The sequence below is a fragment of the Acinonyx jubatus genome, chromosome B2, assembly GCF_027475565.1.
Source record: "Acinonyx jubatus isolate Ajub_Pintada_27869175 chromosome B2, VMU_Ajub_asm_v1.0, whole genome shotgun sequence".
NCBI lineage: Eukaryota > Metazoa > Chordata > Mammalia > Carnivora > Felidae > Acinonyx > Acinonyx jubatus.
Window position 1 is genome coordinate 112,122,069 of NC_069385.1, and position 18,302 is coordinate 112,140,370.

At 41.7% G+C, this 18,302-nt stretch overlaps 1 protein-coding gene across 2 annotated transcripts in view; it reads left to right on the top strand.

Annotated features, from left to right (window-relative positions):
• Positions 1-7,181: 7,181 nt before the first annotated feature.
• KIF6 (kinesin family member 6) overlaps positions 7,182-18,302 on the top strand; it is a 386,005-nt gene continuing 374,884 nt past the window's right edge. Inside the window, exons 1-3 of one of the 2 annotated variants that reach the window (XM_015069784.3) lie at positions 7,182-7,375; positions 11,530-11,639; positions 17,484-17,558. In XM_015069784.3, the coding sequence (XP_014925270.2) occupies positions 7,310-7,375; positions 11,530-11,639; positions 17,484-17,558 (251 nt within the window). In that variant the 5' untranslated portion in view covers positions 7,182-7,309. The remainder of the gene's footprint in view (positions 7,376-11,529; positions 11,640-17,483; positions 17,559-18,302) is intronic. The other variant, XM_027057824.2, reaches the window with a different exon arrangement.

Here is an 18,302-nt window from a genome sequence, read left to right on the forward strand (position 1 = left end):
AAGACTGCAATCAAACGCTTTCTGTCCTATTAGTGAGGGGTCTATCACCCCTGTCTGAACACACTTGTTCACCTGATAATAAGGTGGGGGGCGGGAGTGTCATGTTATAGCAATGAAAGATTTTAGAACAAACTATCATAAATCCTCCAAAGCCAAGGATAAAATAGGGGAGGGGAAATATACTGCAATTAGGTAATTTTATGTACATATTCTATAATATCAAAATTACCAGCCCATAAAATTTAACTGGTCCCGTCAGACTTACAAAGAAAAAAATATGCATTTTATAGTTGTAGCACCAACAGCTAAAGAGGTAACAGAAGACTAGTACTGGAGCACGGTTTCAATATTTCTTTAAAAACATGCAAACAAAACCCAACTAACTTGCCTATAGACTAATTCACTTCAGGCACAGCTTAATTTCTTTCAGACTTGAGGCCTTATAAACCCTGGCTAATTTGTGGGGTACAATTATACATTATTTTGGCAACTACAGAGCTCAAGAATCCTTTCAACAATTTAAAGGCATCTTAAGTCCCGCACTTAAGCAAGTAGATAAGGCGTAAATAATAATACTGAATATATATCCAGTTGTGGGAAAGACATTGTAACTTAGAGATTTAATCTCAGTACTTATTTACTACCCATTAGGGCCATCTGTTTGAGATTTAGGTAAACCTGTCAGAGGCATTGGCCTGGGAGTTACTGAAGTCGGCTTTACCAGGAACAGAAACAGAGGTTGTAAACCGGGGCTCACAAGTGTGCTTTATTTAGGCAGCCTTGTGCTTTAACTGTTTCGAATGTGAATGCTTTTAGTTAAGGACACGCAGTCTCCAGTTCACAGTGTGACAACTCCCTATTGTCATAGACCTGGTGTAAGTTTGACACACTTACACCATAAGTCTGGCCCCAGGAAATATTTGAGTTTGTAATCTTCAGTATGTCTTGTATACATATGCATGCCATAGTTTCTGCCTCTGAGGAGGTGTTTAGAGGCAAAAGAATACAGTCCAGAGAGCAGAACCCTTTGGATACGGAGTATCTCTTATTCACCAGACAGCAGGGTAACATTTTTACATGCATGTCTGCAGATAACCTGCACGCAAACATTATGAGGTAGCTGCTGCCTATTATCCTTCCCATGACTTGCCCAAGGTCACACCTTCAGGTGTGATACAAACAGGATTTGAAACCACATTTCCACCCCCTGAATGCCTTTGATCATATAACCTGGGGCTTAAGACAGGAAGTATAAAGTTCCCATATCCAGGCCCCACAGATTTCCCTCCTAACCTCACACCACACCTGCATGTCAAAGGCCTGCATGGTTAGGCAGCCTGGACCTCATGATGCAACACGTAAAATGGTCTTTTGCGAAGACCCGTGGTCTTTTGCCTTCCCCATTGCATTCTCTTGATATAATGACGATCGTTTGAGACACACATACATTCTCTTTTCTCTTTGCTGTACCTTCAGCCTCCCCTTAGGTATGAACAAAAGACCCTTCCTTACCCTGGGCTCCTCAAGCTTTTACCCTGCATTTTGCTTCTTTGCACCTCTACTAACCCACCACTTCCTCCTTCTCCAATGGTCCCTTTCCCTTGGCTTCTATGACAACGGCATTCTCCTTCCTCCCTCCAACCTCTCCAGCTGTTCCTCTTTTTGTCCCTTTTGCTGCTTCTCCTCCAGCTCCAAACATCAGCACTAGGACTGAGGGCTCATTCCTCATCAGGGACTTGATCACTTTTTGGGGAAAAAAACTCTCTGATGACCCCCAGATCCGCATTTTCAGCCAGAGCTTTCTCCTAAGCTTTATCCAACTACCCACCGGAGACCCATAGGCACGTGACATCTAACGTGTCCCCAGCTCCTTGTTTCTCACCTCTCCACTCTTGGTATAATATTTACCTATCGGAGTAAATATCTCCACCGTATGCCCAACTGCCCAATCTTCCCCCCGCCCAGCTTTAATTGAAAAATAAAATTGTATATATTTAAAGTGTACAGTGAGATGACCTAATATACACATACATTGTGAAATATTTACCACAGTCAGGCTAATTAACACATGCATTACCTCACGTAGTTACCTTTTACATTTTTTTGTGGTGAGAACACTTAAGATTGACTCTCCTGGCAGCTGTCAAATACAATACAGTATTATTAACTATAGTCTGCATGCTGTACTTTAGGTCCTCAGAATGTATTGTCTCATAACTGAACATTTGCACGCTTTCATGAACATTTCCCCATTTTGCTCCACTCCCCAGTCCCTGGCAACCACCACTCCACTCTTTCTATAAGCTTGACTTTTTTCTCCCTTGATTCTACCCATGAGTGAGATCCACAGCATTTTTCTTCTAACTTATGTCACTTAACATAATGGCCTAAAGGTACATCTATATTGTCACAAATGGCAAGATTTTCTTCTTTTTATGGCTGAATACTAGTGTGTGTGTGTGTGTGTGTGTGTGTGTGTATGGGAGTATATATATATATATATATATATATATGGGAATATATATATGGGAATATATATATACATATTCCACATTTTCTTTATCCATTCATCCATAGACATGTTGTCTCACTTCTGAGGGAGAAGAGATTGGTATCTTGAAGAGATTTCTGCACTCCCACATTCACTACACCATTATTCACAATAGCCAAGGAACGGATATTGCCCGATATATATATATATTTTTAAAATTAATATCTACTTATTTATTTTTGAGAGGGAGAGAGAGGGACAGAGTGAGAGCAAGGGAGGGTCAGAGAGAGAGGGAGAGACAGAATCCAAAGCAGGCTCCAGGCTCTGAACCATCAGCGCAGAGCCTGACGTGGGGCTCAAACTCATGGACCGCAAGATCATGACCTGAGTTAAAGTCGGCTACTTAACCGACTGAGCCACCCAGGCACCCCTGGATATTGGCTGACCTTAAATCATCTCTTCCTCACCACCCAGGGCCAGGTGAAAAGGCCCTTAAAGTCTGTTTCATAAGTGCCTGGTTCTCCCCCCTTCTTTATACTTGCTACTGTAACATCTGTTCATACCCCAACCTCTTTTTTTTTTTTTTGACCTTTCTTAGAATAGTATAATGTGCATACAGTGTAATTCACACTTGTAAGCATGCAGATAGTTCAATGGGTTTTGACAAATGCATATAGTCACATAGCCACAACTACAATGTAGATGTGAAACAGCCCTATCACGTCCTCAAACTCTCCCATGCCCATTTGCGGTCAGCTCTTTCCCTATCCTCAGCCCTGGCAACCACTGATCTGTTTTTCTCTCTGTATAGTTTCGTCTTTTCTAGAATGTCATAGAAATGGAATTACACTGCGTGTAACTTTGAGTCTGGCATCTTTCAAATAATAAATTTGAGATTCAACTATATTCTTGCAGGCATCAGCTGTCTATTCCTTTTTATCGTGTATATGATAAACTGTTGTTTATCTGTCCTGTTGAAGAACACTTACCTTGTTTCTAGTTTAGGGGCAAGTGTGAATAAACCCACAACAGTCGTTCATGTGTACCTCTTTGGGGGAACATTAGTTTTCATTGCACTGGGTACATGGAGGAGTGGGATTGCTGGGTGATATGGTAAGTGTATGTATAACTTTATATAATAAGCAATGATGACACTGTTTTTCAAAGTGACTGGTCCATCTCTGCGCATGTTTGAGAGTTCAAAATGCTCTCTATCTGTGCCAGCTTTTGGTATTGCCAGTCTCATTTTCTTATTTTTAGCCATTCTAAGAGGTGTGTAGTAGTATCTCATTGTGGTTTTAATTTGCATTTTGTTAATGATTGTGTTAAAAATTATGTTAACATTTTATGTTAATTTTTTTAAATGTTTATTTATTTTTGAGAGAGAGAGAGAGAGAGAGAGAGACAGAGTGTGAGCGGGGGAGGGTCTGAGAGAGAAGAGACACAAAATCAGAAGTAGGCTCCAGGCTCCAGCTATCAGCACAGAGCCCGACGTGAGGCTCGACCACACGAACCCGTGAGATCATGACCTGAGCTGATGTCGGACACTTAACTAACTGAGCCACCCAGGCGCCCTATGTTAACATCTTATGTTAAACGTGCTTATTTGCCATCCATATAGTGGGATGTGTCTGTTCAAATCTTTGATCCCCCTCTTTAAAAAATAAATTGAGTTGTTTTCCTATTTTTTATTGGGTTTTAAGAGTTTTTAGGTGTTCTAGATACAAGTCCTTTACCAGATACGTGTTTTTGCAAAACTGTTCTCACAGTTTGCGGCTTGTCTTTTTATTCTCTAGGAGTTTCTTTTTAAAAACTTTGTGTTTTGAGATAATTGTAGATTCACACGCAGTTATAAGAAATAATACGGAGAGTTTTGCTTTCCCTTCCCCCAGTGTTCCCCAATGGTAACATGTTGTGTAACTATAGTGCAACATCACAACCAAGGAATGGACATTGATACAATCTATCCATCTTATTTACTCTTATTCAACTTCCACCAGCTTTATATGCATTCATTTGTGTGTGTGTGTGTGTGTGTGTGTGTGTGTGTGTGTGCATGTGTTTTGTTCTATGCAATTCTATCACATGTGTAGATTTCTGTGACCACTGCCATAGTCAAGATACAAATAGTCCATCATCACCATGATCCTTTTATAGCCATAGCCACCTCACCCCCTCCCTTCCTCCCTAACCCCTGGAAACCACTAATCTCCTCTTCATCTCTATAATTTTGTCATTTCAAGAATGTTATATAAAGGGAATCATACAGTATTTGATTTCGAGTCTGGCTTCTTTCACTTAGCACAATTCCCTGGAAATTCATCCAAGTTGTTATATGTACTAGTAATCCTTTTCATTTTTATTGCTGAATACTATTCCACAGTTGTTTTTTTTTTTTTAATCCATTCAGCAGTTCAAGGACATCTGGGTTATTTTCAGCTTGGAGCTATTACAAACAAAGCTGCTATGTACATTTAAGTACAGATTTTTTGTGTGTGTGAGCACAAGTTTTCATTTCTCTGGGATAAATGCCCATGAGCATAATTGCTGGATCTTATAGTAGTTGCATCGTTAGTTTTGTAAAAAAAAACCTGCCAAACTGTTTTCTAGAATACCACTATCCATGATACGTTTCACATTATATATTCTCACTAGTAATATATGAGTGATTCAGTTTCTCTGTACCCCAGTCAGCACCTGGTTTTGTTGCTATTTTTTTATTTTAGCCATTCTGATAGACGTGTGGTGACATCCCATTGTGGTTTTAATGTGTATTTTCCTGGTGGATAATGATGTTGAACATCTTTTCATGTGCTAACAGTGTCTTCTGAGGTACTCATCCTTCCTTATGTATGTATGTATTTTCCATATTTATTGAGATATAATTGATATATGAGTTTAAGGTGTACAATTGATAATTTGATCCACGTATATGAAGACCGTTCTCAACTAATGATTGGGTTATGTCTCAATAAACCTATCTTGAGTTGAAAGTATCACATTGAAAATGCAGTCAATACACTTAACCTACCAATCAACCACAGGTTAGCCTAGCCTATCTTAAATGTGCTCAGAACACTTACATAGTATGCGTAGAGTTGGGAAAAATCACCTAACACAAAGCCTATTTTATAATAAAGTACTGACCAACTCATGTAACTTATTGAATACTGAATGGTTGTCTGGGTGAGTGTGTAGATTATTTAACCTTGTGATCACATGGATGATTGGGAGCTGTGGTTCCCTGCTACTGCCCAGCATTATAAGATAGTATGATATTGCATATTGTCAGCCTGGGAAAAGATCAACATTCAGAATTCTAAGTACAGTTTTCTACTGAATGCATATTGCTTTTGCACCACCATAAAGTTGAAAAATTATTGGTCAAACCATCATAAGTCAGGGACCATCTGTATTATGAAGTGGTTATCACAATAAGGTTAGTTAACACCTCCATCCCTTTACATAATTGCCATTTATTTTTCTGGTGAGAATACTTAAGATTTACTGTCTATGTAATTTTCAAGTATATAATACAATATTGTTAACTATAGTCACTGTGCTGTACATTAGATTCCCGGAACTTATTTGTCTTATGACTGGAAGTTTGTGCCCTCTGACCACTATCTCCTCATTATCCCTACCCCCAGCCTCTGGAAACCTATTCTAGTCTCTGTTTCTGTGAGTTCAGTTCGTTTAGATTTACAGATAAGTGAGATCATACACTATTTGCCTTTCTCCCTTTTAAGTTATTTCACTTAGCACAATGCCCTCCAGTTTCCTCTGTGTAGTTGCAAATGGTAGGATTTCTTTGTTACTTTTTTATGGCAGAAAAATATTCTATTGTATATGTACATATTCCATTACATGTAGAAGATAAATAATATATAAAAATCATACATACACGTCACATTTTCTTTATCCATTCATCCACTGATGAATACATAAGTTGTTTCCATGTCTTGGCTAATGCTGCAGAGAATGTGGGAGTGCAATGATCTCTTTGGCAACCAGATTTCAAATCTTTTGGATATATTTCCAGAGGAGGAGTTGCTGGATCATATGGCAGTTCTATTTTTAATTTTTTGAGAAACCTCCATCCTGTTTTCCATAGTGGCTGCACAAATTTACATTCCCACTAACAGTGCACATGGAAGCCCATCCATTCTTGACAGGGCCATTGCATAGGAAATAGTCCCTCTCTCTTCCAGGCTTGGCCTCTTCCCAAACAGAGATAGAAGAGGTGCCTTCCACAGAATCCCATGCTCAACCCCGGGTAACTTGTAACTTCCTGCTGAAAAGCTGCCTCCTTCATCAGACCCTCATCTCTAAGTGGGCAGAGGCAGTTTTGCTCAGCTCAGAATCATCCCCAGCCAACATATTGCTTGTCACAGATCAAGTGACATTTCTTCAATGAATGAATAATAAAAAACAGAATGACTTCAGTGTTAAAAAGAGGTGTTGGCACAGAGAAAGAATGGATTAAGGAACCGGGCGAGGCATGGTGGTTGTCACCCCATTAACCACTCTGTAGGCCAGCTGTGGAGCTAAACCTGGTGCCCAGAACTTGACCCGGCGCGTGCGCAGCGCTCTCCGCTCGGCCCCGCCCCAACCCCGCCCCTCAGTACTTCTCTACAGGCCCCTCTACGGTCAGCAACCAATTAGGGAGAGGAGGCGGTCCCGGTTGACGCGGTGCTCCTTGGGTAGTGTCCATAGTTACTGTTGCTAAGGCTCCCGCTCGCCGGAAGTGGTGGGATTCAGAAGTTTTGGGACCCTGAGCCCGAGAGAGGTCAAGGGTCAGTGCAGAGCCTGGAGGAGATGGTGAAGCAGACCATCCAGATTTTCGCGAGGGTGAAGCCTACTGTCCGGAAGCAGCAACAAGGGGTACGGGCAGCGAGGGCGCCGGCGCGGCGGGGCCTCCCAGGCAGGGGAGGGACGGCACGCGGGGCGCTAGGCTGGGGCGGGGGGTCGGCTCAAGAGTCCTGCACACTCTGCCGAGGCGCCCGGGCAGCCAAGCAGACACCAGTGTCCCGCTGTCAGGGTAGACACCCAGGTCACTCTCGCCCAGCAGAGCACCCCCCCCCCCCCACCTCGGGCGCGGATGCCGTGCACAGACCCCCTACGGGCCCCTGGGCATGTATATTCACGCAGGGCCAACGAGTGCGTGTGCGCGTTCGTGCGCGCACACAGGGACCTTGCCTCAACCGGCGGCCTTATCGCACCTTTCCTGGGAGCGGTGACGCAGCTCTGTATACTCTACGCAAAGATGCGCCCAAACGTATGTTTCTCACCGGGGCAGAACGTGTCAGCAAGAGATGCGTGTCCATACATGTCTGAGATGTTACAGATAATGTAGGTAGATACACACCAAAAACATATCTCTGTGGCCCTGCTCACAGTGGACCCTTAGGAATTTGTTGCCTAACTACATTGCATTGTGCAACACAAACATGAACCTGTGACGTATACTTATTGCAGATGTAGATATTTTTGCATCCCTAAACAAAGAATACACATACACTCTTCATTCTGAAAACGTTAACTGAGCATTTACTAGGTGCTTCCTCTAGTGTGCTAAACTCAGAGGTATGGAGAAGGTTAAGTCATTGCCCTTGCCATGAGCAGGGATGTTTGGTGTGTTTCTTAAATGCTTCAAAACCCGGTTTTTTTCTCCCGAGAAAGAGCATGGTGGTTCTCACCACTCAGGTGTTTTGTCTACATTATCTCAGATTCTCAGGAGAATCCTGCAAGGTTGATGTCATTTTCCTCATTTTGTAGATGAGGAAACAGAGTCTCAGGTAGATTAAATAATGTGGCCAAGCCATCCACTCAATGAGAGGCAGAACCCTGATTTTAATTAAGGACTTTTTATTCTAAAGTTCTTAGCTCTTCAGACAAAACTTTTTTGCCTCCCAAAGTGGACTAGGTAAGGGCAATCTGGGTCTTACTCATGAGTGCCTGGAATGGGTATATTATTAATAATATTTTATATCTACCCATATGTACAATGTGTATATGTGCAACAGTATATCATAATGTAGCATTTGCCTTGTGAAATTTATGTATTTAAAGCAAGAAATAGACATCTTTGTCATCATCGTCATGAACAGTTTTTTTACTCACGGAATACTTTAAGATGCATGAGAAAAGTCCAAAGAAAATACGTGGCTTTTTTTTTTAAGGAATAAAACAGTGTAGAAAGAAACCATCGATATCTTCCCATTTTCTCTTCTATTAAATTCACTTACAAAAAGGTTTTTAAAAGTGCATCATCCATACCAAGTGTTTTATATGTAAAGTCCCTATGTACTTCTTCAGACTCTTAGCCAAAAATATGGGGCTTGTCTACATAGATTCAGCAGTGGGAAGCAGGTGCTTCAAGATTGGGGGGAGGGGTGGGGAGTGAAGGTGGGGAGGGGGTTGATAGAGAATCTTGGAGGTAACTTTGAACTTTCTCTTTTTTTAAAGTTCAGTGTTTGGGTATTTTACTGTGCCTTCTTTTGCATTTTTAAAAAATGTTTATTTATTTTGAGAGACAGAGACAGAGCATGAGCAGGGGAGGAGCAGAGAGAGAGACACAGAATCCGAAACAGGCTCCAGGCTCGACCTGTCAGCACAGAGCCCGACGCGGGGCTTGAACTCACAAACCGTGAGATCATGACCTGAGCCGAAGCTGGACGCTCAACCGACTGAGCCACCCAGGCGCCCCTCTTTTGCATTTTTTTAAGTTTATTTATTTATTTTGAGAGAGACAGCGTGAGTGGGGGAGGGGCAAGGAGAGAGGGAGAGGGAGAATCCCAAGCAGGCTCTGTGCTGTCAGCCCGGAGCCCGATGCAGGGTTCAAACTCAGGAAACTGTGAGATCATGACCTGAGCTGAAACCAAGGATGCCTAACTGACTGAGCCACCCAGGTGCCCCTTCTGCATTTCTTTGGTGAGGTCCTGTGGAGTGGATTGCTCAATACTCCAGGGAGTATTTGTGGGTCTCGTACTGTATTTTTATAATGGCATATTCTTACCAAGTTGCAACATTATGCCACATACACAAAAATAAGAGAACACAGATGAATGCATTTTGAGTTAGTGTATCCCTGCTTTCCCTTAGACATCCCACTTTTTAGCACCCCTTTTGCTCCTGAGAGATGTATGGTTATGCAGCCTGTAACATTCACCCAAGAGAAATTCAAAGGTATTTTTCTTTCTTTCCTCTTCATTTTGGGGCTCCATGACTTCATTAGTCTTTTTCCTTCAGGCACTATAAAGTAAATGGTAATAATTTATGGAATGGTAACTTAGAAGCTACATTAGACAAACATCTGATAATTTTAGCAATGGCCATGCTTTTAATTTGTATAGTGCTTTTAATACATTTAAAAACATGGTTACATTTGTCCTTGCATATCTTCTAATTGTCTTCTAGGTATAAAAATCCCACTGTGTCTCAAATTTAAGTATCGTTATGACTAAATGTAGAAAGTCCCTTTCTGGCTGAAAGGGACTTTTCTTTAATGCCTCAAAGAATGGCTTAATCAGAGAGATAGAGGGTCACTCTTATTGTAGTTGATGGTCCTTTCTGTCTTGTGAGCACTGAGTGTTACAGAATTTTTGAAAATGTGTGACTCACATTATAAGGAGTGCCTCACTCTTGTATGTTTCATGTCTTACACACCCCTTTCACTCACCTGTGTAGCCATTAACTTTTTTTTTCTTTAAGTGTAGTGCCCCACAGGATATAATTTTTAAGTGTCTCTTGAGAAAATCTAGCCATGGAAAGTCTCGGACCTGATGCCATTACTTTCTACAAATAATTTTATTTTACAGGATGACTTTTCTGTATGAATTCTTCACGTTTTAAGTGAGAGGGTTCAATAAAAATCTGCTTAGGAACATTATTTAGACTTTTGGGAGATTCAGGCAGGCTTTTACTTGTTTAAGAATATGACTTTTCCCCCATAATCAAGCATCTAAACGAGTCTTAAACAGGAAATATTGCCTGTCAGAAAGAATTTTATTTCCTGGTGAAAGACAAGAAGTCTTTTTTCAAAAAAAAACGCTAAATCTAATGACTAACATTTTTTATGGTGCATTACAAAATGCTTCCATTTCCATGACATCATTTATCCCCACAGCAATCTTGTAAGGGAGGCAATTCTGTTTTCCTCATTTTATGAATAAAGGAACTGAGATTCAGAACGTGGTGGCTGGTCATGCAGCTGGTAAATTGAGCTCAGTGTTGGATGCAAGTCTTTGGGTACCAAATCTTACACTATTCTTTATTCCACATGACTTCTTTATAGGCTTGAGTCTTGATTTTCCTGGCCAGTAAATAAAGGAGTAGGTAACCAAGAAGAGAATCAGAGCATTTACGGTTGTAAGGGGGTTGGTGGAGACCCTTCATTTCCATATCACTTTAGAGAGGTTAAGTGATTCCTCCCAGGTCCCTTACTAATTAGTGGCTGAACTGGGAGGAGAACCTTGAAGGTGACATCAAAGACATGAATTACATATGTCTTTTGAAACCACATGTCTTTTATCAAATGCCTGAATATGTCTCATGGACACTTGGGCTGCTTTGAATATAACTTGAATTAGAGCATTCTTGTGAGCTCCCTGAGAAGTCCCAGACCCAGTCTTTTGATCTGCCTCGGCCACTTTGTAAATGCTCAGAAATGCTTGTTGGTTGTAGTAAGATGTTAATTTCTGGTACATAATTCCAGAGCAGTACTTAGATTGATGTCCTGCTTTCAGAACTGTTAGTTTCTCTATGACAGAGACACTCAAATGCTCAAATTGGAATATTAGATCATTCAAAGGTGAGCTGAGCTTGGGTAGAGAACCAATTTAGGTTTTACCTCTTTTCCAGTTCTATATATTTGTTTGAGTCTGCACACAATTCAGAGGCAAAGTATCCAAATTATGCTATGTTATGGTCTATCTTGAAAGTATAATTTTTGTACAATCACAATGCCTATCATGATAACATGTTCATAGTTCAAGCCTTAATTTTAATATGTTCATCGCTTGTCTTCATGTTTGCAGATTTATTCCATAGATGAAGAAGAAAAATTAACACCTAGCTTGGAAATTATCGTACCTCACGATTTGGCAGATGGATTTGTGAATAATAAGCGAGAAAGCTACAAATTTAAGTAAGTTTATCGTTCTCTTTCATTTGTGTTTCACTATGGAACTCTTGTGGTGCATTAATATGCACTGTGAAAGCATTAGTACTATTTCTCAGGGAGAGTGTAGTGTGGTTCTCGATCTCCTCCAGTAGGTAGATTTCAAATTGTCTTTTCATTGCTGTGCCTACAGTTGAAAAGAGGGTGTATTTCTCTATCCAAGATGCTGTCCCAAGATCCCAGCCTTTCTTTGCTGCATCTGCTTATCTAGTGTTGTCCTTTTCCTACGTGGCCTACTATGGTTTGACACTTACAGGAAGCTCAGTGTAGGACTAAACTTTATTAAAGTCAAGAACTTATGTGCCCTGTATAGATGAACCTTCTTCACAACATAAATGATATGTGGACCTCATATGCCCGTATGTATGCTCCATATCGGTATTGTCTAAGGTAGTGACCACTAGCCCACAGGTAGCTCTTAAGCACTTGAAATGTAGCTGTTTCCTGAACTGGGATGTGCTCTAAGTATAAAATAGATCAAGGAGTTTTGAAGGCTTAGCGTGAAAAAAAAAGAAGAATGTAAAACATCTCAAGAATTTTTTCATATTGATTGCATATTAAAATGATAACACTTTGGGAGGCGCCTGGGTAGCTCAGTCGGTTAAGCGTCAGACTTTGTCTCAGGTCATGATCTTGTGGTTTGTGGGTTCGAGCCCTGCATCAGGCTCTGTGCTGACAGCCCAGAGCCCGGAGCCTACTTCGGATTCTGTCTCTGTCTCTCTCTCTGCCCCTCCCCACTTGTGCTCTGTGTCTCTCTCTCTCATGAAATGAATGAACATTAAAAAAAAATGGTAACGTTTTGGGATATATTAGATTCAAAGCAGATTATTAAAATTAACTTTATGTGTTTCTTTCTTAAGAAAACAGTGGCTACTGGAAAATTTTAAATTACATATATACTCACATTTATGGATTACATGATATTTCTTTTGGACACTGCTGAACTGTACGGATCAGGTGCAACGTACCCAACAGCCACCCCTGGATTGTCATCAGTGCCTTTGGTCCAGATTCTCTTTGAGTAGCCAGTCTTTGAATTGGGCGGGGGGGGGGTGGTGGTGTGGTTTGGGCTACTTCGTGCTGCCTTTATTCTGTAGTTTCAGATTGTGCTGGTTTCTTTCATGCCTACTTTTGACTTTTAAAGCAGTTTGAGCTCAAGTTAAAGCCATATTTGATCTCTGCCTGAGTTTAGGGAGTGGATTTCTGGGTCGTGCTGAAAGAATCCTAATTGCTGTCTTGCATATCTCTCCAGGCTGCTCTTTTTTTTTTTTTTTTAATGTTTATTTATTTATTTTGAGAGACAAAGAGAGTGGGGGGAGGGGCAGAGAGAGAGGGAGAGAGAGAATCCTAAGCAGGCTCAGTGCTGTCAGCGCAGAGCCCAACGTGGGTTTTGATCTCATGAACCATGAGATTATGACCTGAGCTGAAACCAAGAGTCAGACGCTTAACCAACTGAGCCCCCCCCCGGTGCCCCTCTTCCCAGGCTATTTGCACGGGCCCTGTTTTAATAGTTTCTGCTCTTGAGCTTTGCATAAAACCCATCCAGATATTGTTTATGGTTCTCTCTTTTTCTAATTCTTATTTATTCCTCTTTATTTATGTATGTCTCGTGTAAGTTCTCTTTGGTTTTGACAGCCTACCCTTTGTGCCTCATTTATATATTTCTCCTCCCACCTGTACCCCATCTGCTTGTGTCTCCTTGTATCATAAGCAAAGGTGGGATCGCTAGCACGCGGTTGCAGAGTGAGGTGGTCCTCACCCTGTCTTTTTGGCGTCCCGTTGCCTTTCGTTGTCTTCTTTAAGGAGTAGGCTTATAAAACATGACTTATTTTTTGTGAAGCGGGCCATTTCCCGCTGATGTAAGCATGCTACCCTACTTGGGCTTTCATGACAGCTGGGCAAAGACCATCTCTAAAAAGCCACAGTTTGCTGAAACAGTTTATTCAGCATGATTCTATGTGATCGTTAGGAAGCGATTGGCCATGTCTCTATCTATGGGCCCTTTCCAAAGTATTTTTTCTATTATGTAGGTACAAATAGTGCCTTTAAACATGTTCATTGAAAAAGTGTTATTTGCTGGGGCACCAGCTCAGGTCATGATCTCCTGGTTCATGAGTTTGAGCCCTGCATTGGGCTCTGTGTGGGACAGCATGGAGCCTGCTTGGGATTCTCTCTCTCCCTTTCTCTGCCCCTTCCCCACTTGCACACACTCACTTGCACTTTCTCTCAAAATAAATAACAAATAAGCTTTTTTAAAAAGAAAAAGTGTTATTTGCTTATTTTTAAAGTTTATTTATTTACTTCAAAGGAGAGAGTGAGAGAGAGCATGAGTGGGGAGGGGCAGAGAGAGAGAGAGAGAGAGAGAGGGAGAGAGAATCCCAAGCAGGCTCCACAGTGTCAGTGCAGAGCCCAATGTGAGGCTCAAACTCACAACCGTGAGATCATGACCTGAGCTGAAATCAGAGTGAGGTGCTTAACTGACTAAGCCACCCAGATGTCCCTATCTGCTTATTTTTAATCCTCTTATTCATTCTTTCAGAGTCTCTAGATTAAAGATATTGGCTTTAGTATTTTAAATAAAGAGATAATAAAGTATTTAACTTTAACCCATGTTTGGAGGTAAATATTTCAGCATTTTAAGGGTGTTTTTTCCCTAGAAAATTCATTCATTCAATCAACCAATATTTATTGACCCTCCACTGTATGCCTTATAATGGCTAGGAATACAGCAGGGAGCGCAGCAAAGGCCCTGCTCCCATGGTGCTTACATTTTAGTGCTAGGAGGTGGTTAGGCAGATCAGAAGTGCAGTATATATCAGAAAGTGTAAAGTGCCATGGAGAAAACGTATGTCAGGCTGGGGAAGGAGTGCCGGGAAGAGGGGCAGCAAAGGGGAGGGATGGTTCCAGTGTTCATAGGGCAGTCAGGGAAGGTGTTACAGGAAGCTGCTGGTTGAGCTTGAAGGAGGGGAGGAAGTCAGACATTCAGCTATCTGAGGGATTGGGATTCCAGGCCAAGGAGATGCGAAGAGTGAAGAGCGAGTCCCTGAGGTGGGAGAGTGCTGGCATGTCTGAGGCAGAGTAAAGGGATCTGTGTGGCTGCAGGAGAGTGAGCAAGGGGAAGAGAGGGGAAGAAGAAGGTTAAAGGGGCGACAGAGTGACCAGTTCGTAGGGAGCCCTGTAAGTCACTGTAAGGATTCTTTTGGGGGAGAAGTCATCGTAAGCTTTTTCTTCCCAAAACGTTATGGGAAGGTAATGGAGGGTTTTGAGCAGAAGAATGAAATAATTTCACTTACATTTTAGCAGGATCATTTCTCCTGGCATGTGAAAATAGACCGTGAGATTCTACTCAGACAGCTGTTTCAAGAGAGACCAGGCAAGAAACTATGGTAGCTTGGGCTGGAGTAGTAGCAAGTGGAACTGTTGAGAAATAGGTGGATGCTAGATGTATTTTGAAGGTTAGAGCTGACAGAGTTGGCCAGTGGGTTGGATATAGAGTGTAATGGAAGGAGAGGGGTCAAGGGTGCCCTAAGGGTTTTGGACTGAATTTTCGGAAGGATGGAGTTGTTGTTTGCTAGGATGAGGAGGGTCAGTAAGAGCAAGTTTGGGAGGGGAAGAGATGAGCATGTGCCAGATTTGCCCTGAAATTTACAAAGAGCCTACGCAACTTCCTGGTAAGTGAAAGGACCTCCAAGGAATCAGGACACTTAAGGTTTGTCTCAGGGAGCATTATTGATTAGCTCCAGGGCCATGTGTAAATTGCTTTATCTCCCTGGGCCTCAGGTTCCTCCTCTGTAAAAGATTCCACCGAACTTCTTAAGCTCTATGGTTCTATTTTGTTCTTCCGTGGTTTTCAGAAGCTAGTTGATCATAATGGCTCTTCAAAGTACTATGTAACTACATTATATAAAATAAAATATTTTAGGATGATGATATTTGGTCTTTAATTAACATTGTATGATTTATTGAAATGCCTGCCATCTCTTTGCATGGCGGTGGATGTGATTCCTATTAGGGAGGTGGAGTTGGGAATGGCTGATTGATTCCCTCAGGCATCACCAGCCTGGTTAAAGAAGCAAATTGGCCTTATCATCATCATCCTCAAAAGCGCTGTTGAGTCTGTGCTCAGGTGAGCATTTGCACAGCCATGTCCCCGGTGTTAGGTCAGCATTCATATCCGAAGGGGTGTACCTCATGGGTTTTGAGTATTCTGGGCACAGTTGGTAAATGCTACTGTCTAAGATAAAATCTTGCCTGCAAAGTGACATGGTAGCCAGAGGGTCTGACAGTCTCTCTTTGTATGGTTTCATTGTTTGCTTCTTCAAAAGGGAGGTTGAGAAGCTCTAAGGAACTTTTGAAGTTAACGTTGATTAAAGACAATGAATTTCATTCCCTTTAGATTTCCCACCCATCTCCAGGCATCCTTCTGAACTCCTTCATAGTGCAAATAGTCCCACATTTCATGTAGTCTCTACTGTAATTGAACATGTGTCCGACTCACTTGTGAGTCACAAGTGAGACACGTAGACCAAAGGTTCCTAAGTCACTCTGAAAGCTGCTTCAGATGCCCTCAACATGTTTGTTTTACAGGTTTTGCTTTAAAGCCACACCACCCCTAATTTTGATTTTGAACAAATTTAAATACGCAGGAGAGGTAGAAGAATAATGCGATTGCCTCTCCTCTACGCTTGGTAGAGGATTCACCAATTGTTAACATTTGCCCTATTTGTTTATGCTTCTCTTCTTTCTCTCCCTTACTCCCCCTCCTCCTTTCCTTCCCCATTTCTCTCTCTCTTACTTTCTTTGTGATCTTTTTTTAATGTTTATTTATTTTTGAGAAAGAGAGAGAGAGAGAGAGAGAGAGAGAGAGAGACAGTGTGTGAGTGGGAGAGGGACAAGAGAAAGAGGAAGAGAGAGAATCCCAAATGGGCTCCACGCTGACAGCAGAGAGCCTAATGCGGAGCTTGAACTCAAAAACTGTGAGATCATGACCTGAGCCAAAATCAGGAGTCAGACGCTTAACCCACTGAGGTTCAGTGGTTCATGATCTTGTAATGAGGACCATACTTGCTGGTAGCACCTTCCCACACTATAAAAGAATATTGTGTGTCTCCTACCCCAAGTTTCCCACTGTGCCTGTGCCCCTGTACCAAGCTCAGTGCCATTGGGAGAAGAGCAGCATTGACACCATTCTACCTCCCCGAGGCCCTGGCCTGGCCAATCTGATAAAGCCTTTTCTTTGCAGGACAGGTCTGTCTTCATTTACTTTTTGACTTTTGATTCACGATCAACCAAATGGGACAAAACTATCCTGCAAACTAAGTCACGGAGGCAGCGCCCATTAATGGAAAATCAACTTCAGTTCACGATTTTAAAACTAAGTTCTATAATCATACATTTCACAGCTGTGTCCTTCCCTTACAGGTCAGACATCAGAAGTTCTTTGGGTGTTTACATCCTGTTCTTGGGTTTCCATTTCACGCACTTATCTGGATTTGAATTTGATGCCAGTTGCAGACACTGTCCCTCTTGAGACCTAAAGAACACACAGTTTATTATTTGGTTCAAAGCTGCTGCAGTTTTTCAGAGGGATTTATTGTGCAGATCTTGTCAAAGCAATACTGTTTACCCACCATGTGTATACAGGGGTACAACAGTGCAGTGTGGTTGGGACTACAGGGCAAACATTGTGTTAGGTTAGGTAAGCCCAGTGATGTAAATATGGGGTCATTTACAAAGCTTTTGGGAAGAAAGTATTAACTCAATTGTGTTTGAAGCTCAGCCTTGAAATAATCACCACTCTCATATTTGCAGATTTCAAAGAATTTTTGATCAGGGTGCAAACCAGGAGACCATTTTTGAAAACATTGCCAAACCAGTTGCCGAGAGGTAGGATTTCCTATGTTTTGTTCAATGGGTTAGTGGTTTTCATCTTGTCTTCAATTTTCAGATAATTGTGGTAATGTCCTTCGGTGTATCAATTATATACTCAGGCTACAGGGCATGTCATGATGATAGTATTAATACCTTCTATCCATGTAGCTGTTTGTTTTAGATTTAGAAGCTGAGCCTCAAAACAAACCAGTGAGATAGAATAGCCACTATTACTCCCATTTTAAAAGGTACATACCTCTCTGAGGATTGGAGAGATTAAGTGACGTGCTCAGGATTGCATGGCTAGTGGTGGTGGACTCCTGGGTGGTTTCTGTTAACTGCAGGGCTCTTTCATCAATACAGCATTTCAAACATATGGTTGGAGGGATGAAGGATCAGGTATGGGTGACACCTGGGAGGCCTACTAATGGTTGACCCAGCTGTACCTCAGTGTAATAACTACTTTTCAAAGCTTGGTCCTTAGTTCTTACATCCCTTGTGTTTCTACATATTTAGACAGTTCTAGGCTACTGACCGTTGGAACCAAGCTCACATGAGAATACCCAATAAATCAGAATGCCATTGTATTAGTATATATTGGCAAAGTCTCTTTGGGACCAGACGCTCAACGTCTCTTTGGGACCTTTGATAAGCACGGTCTCCTCTTGTAGGGAATCTGTATGGGAAACTACTACTACTTAAGCTTATTTTCTGATCCTGACATTAGTTGGATAATTTTGATGATCTCATAATCCCCAA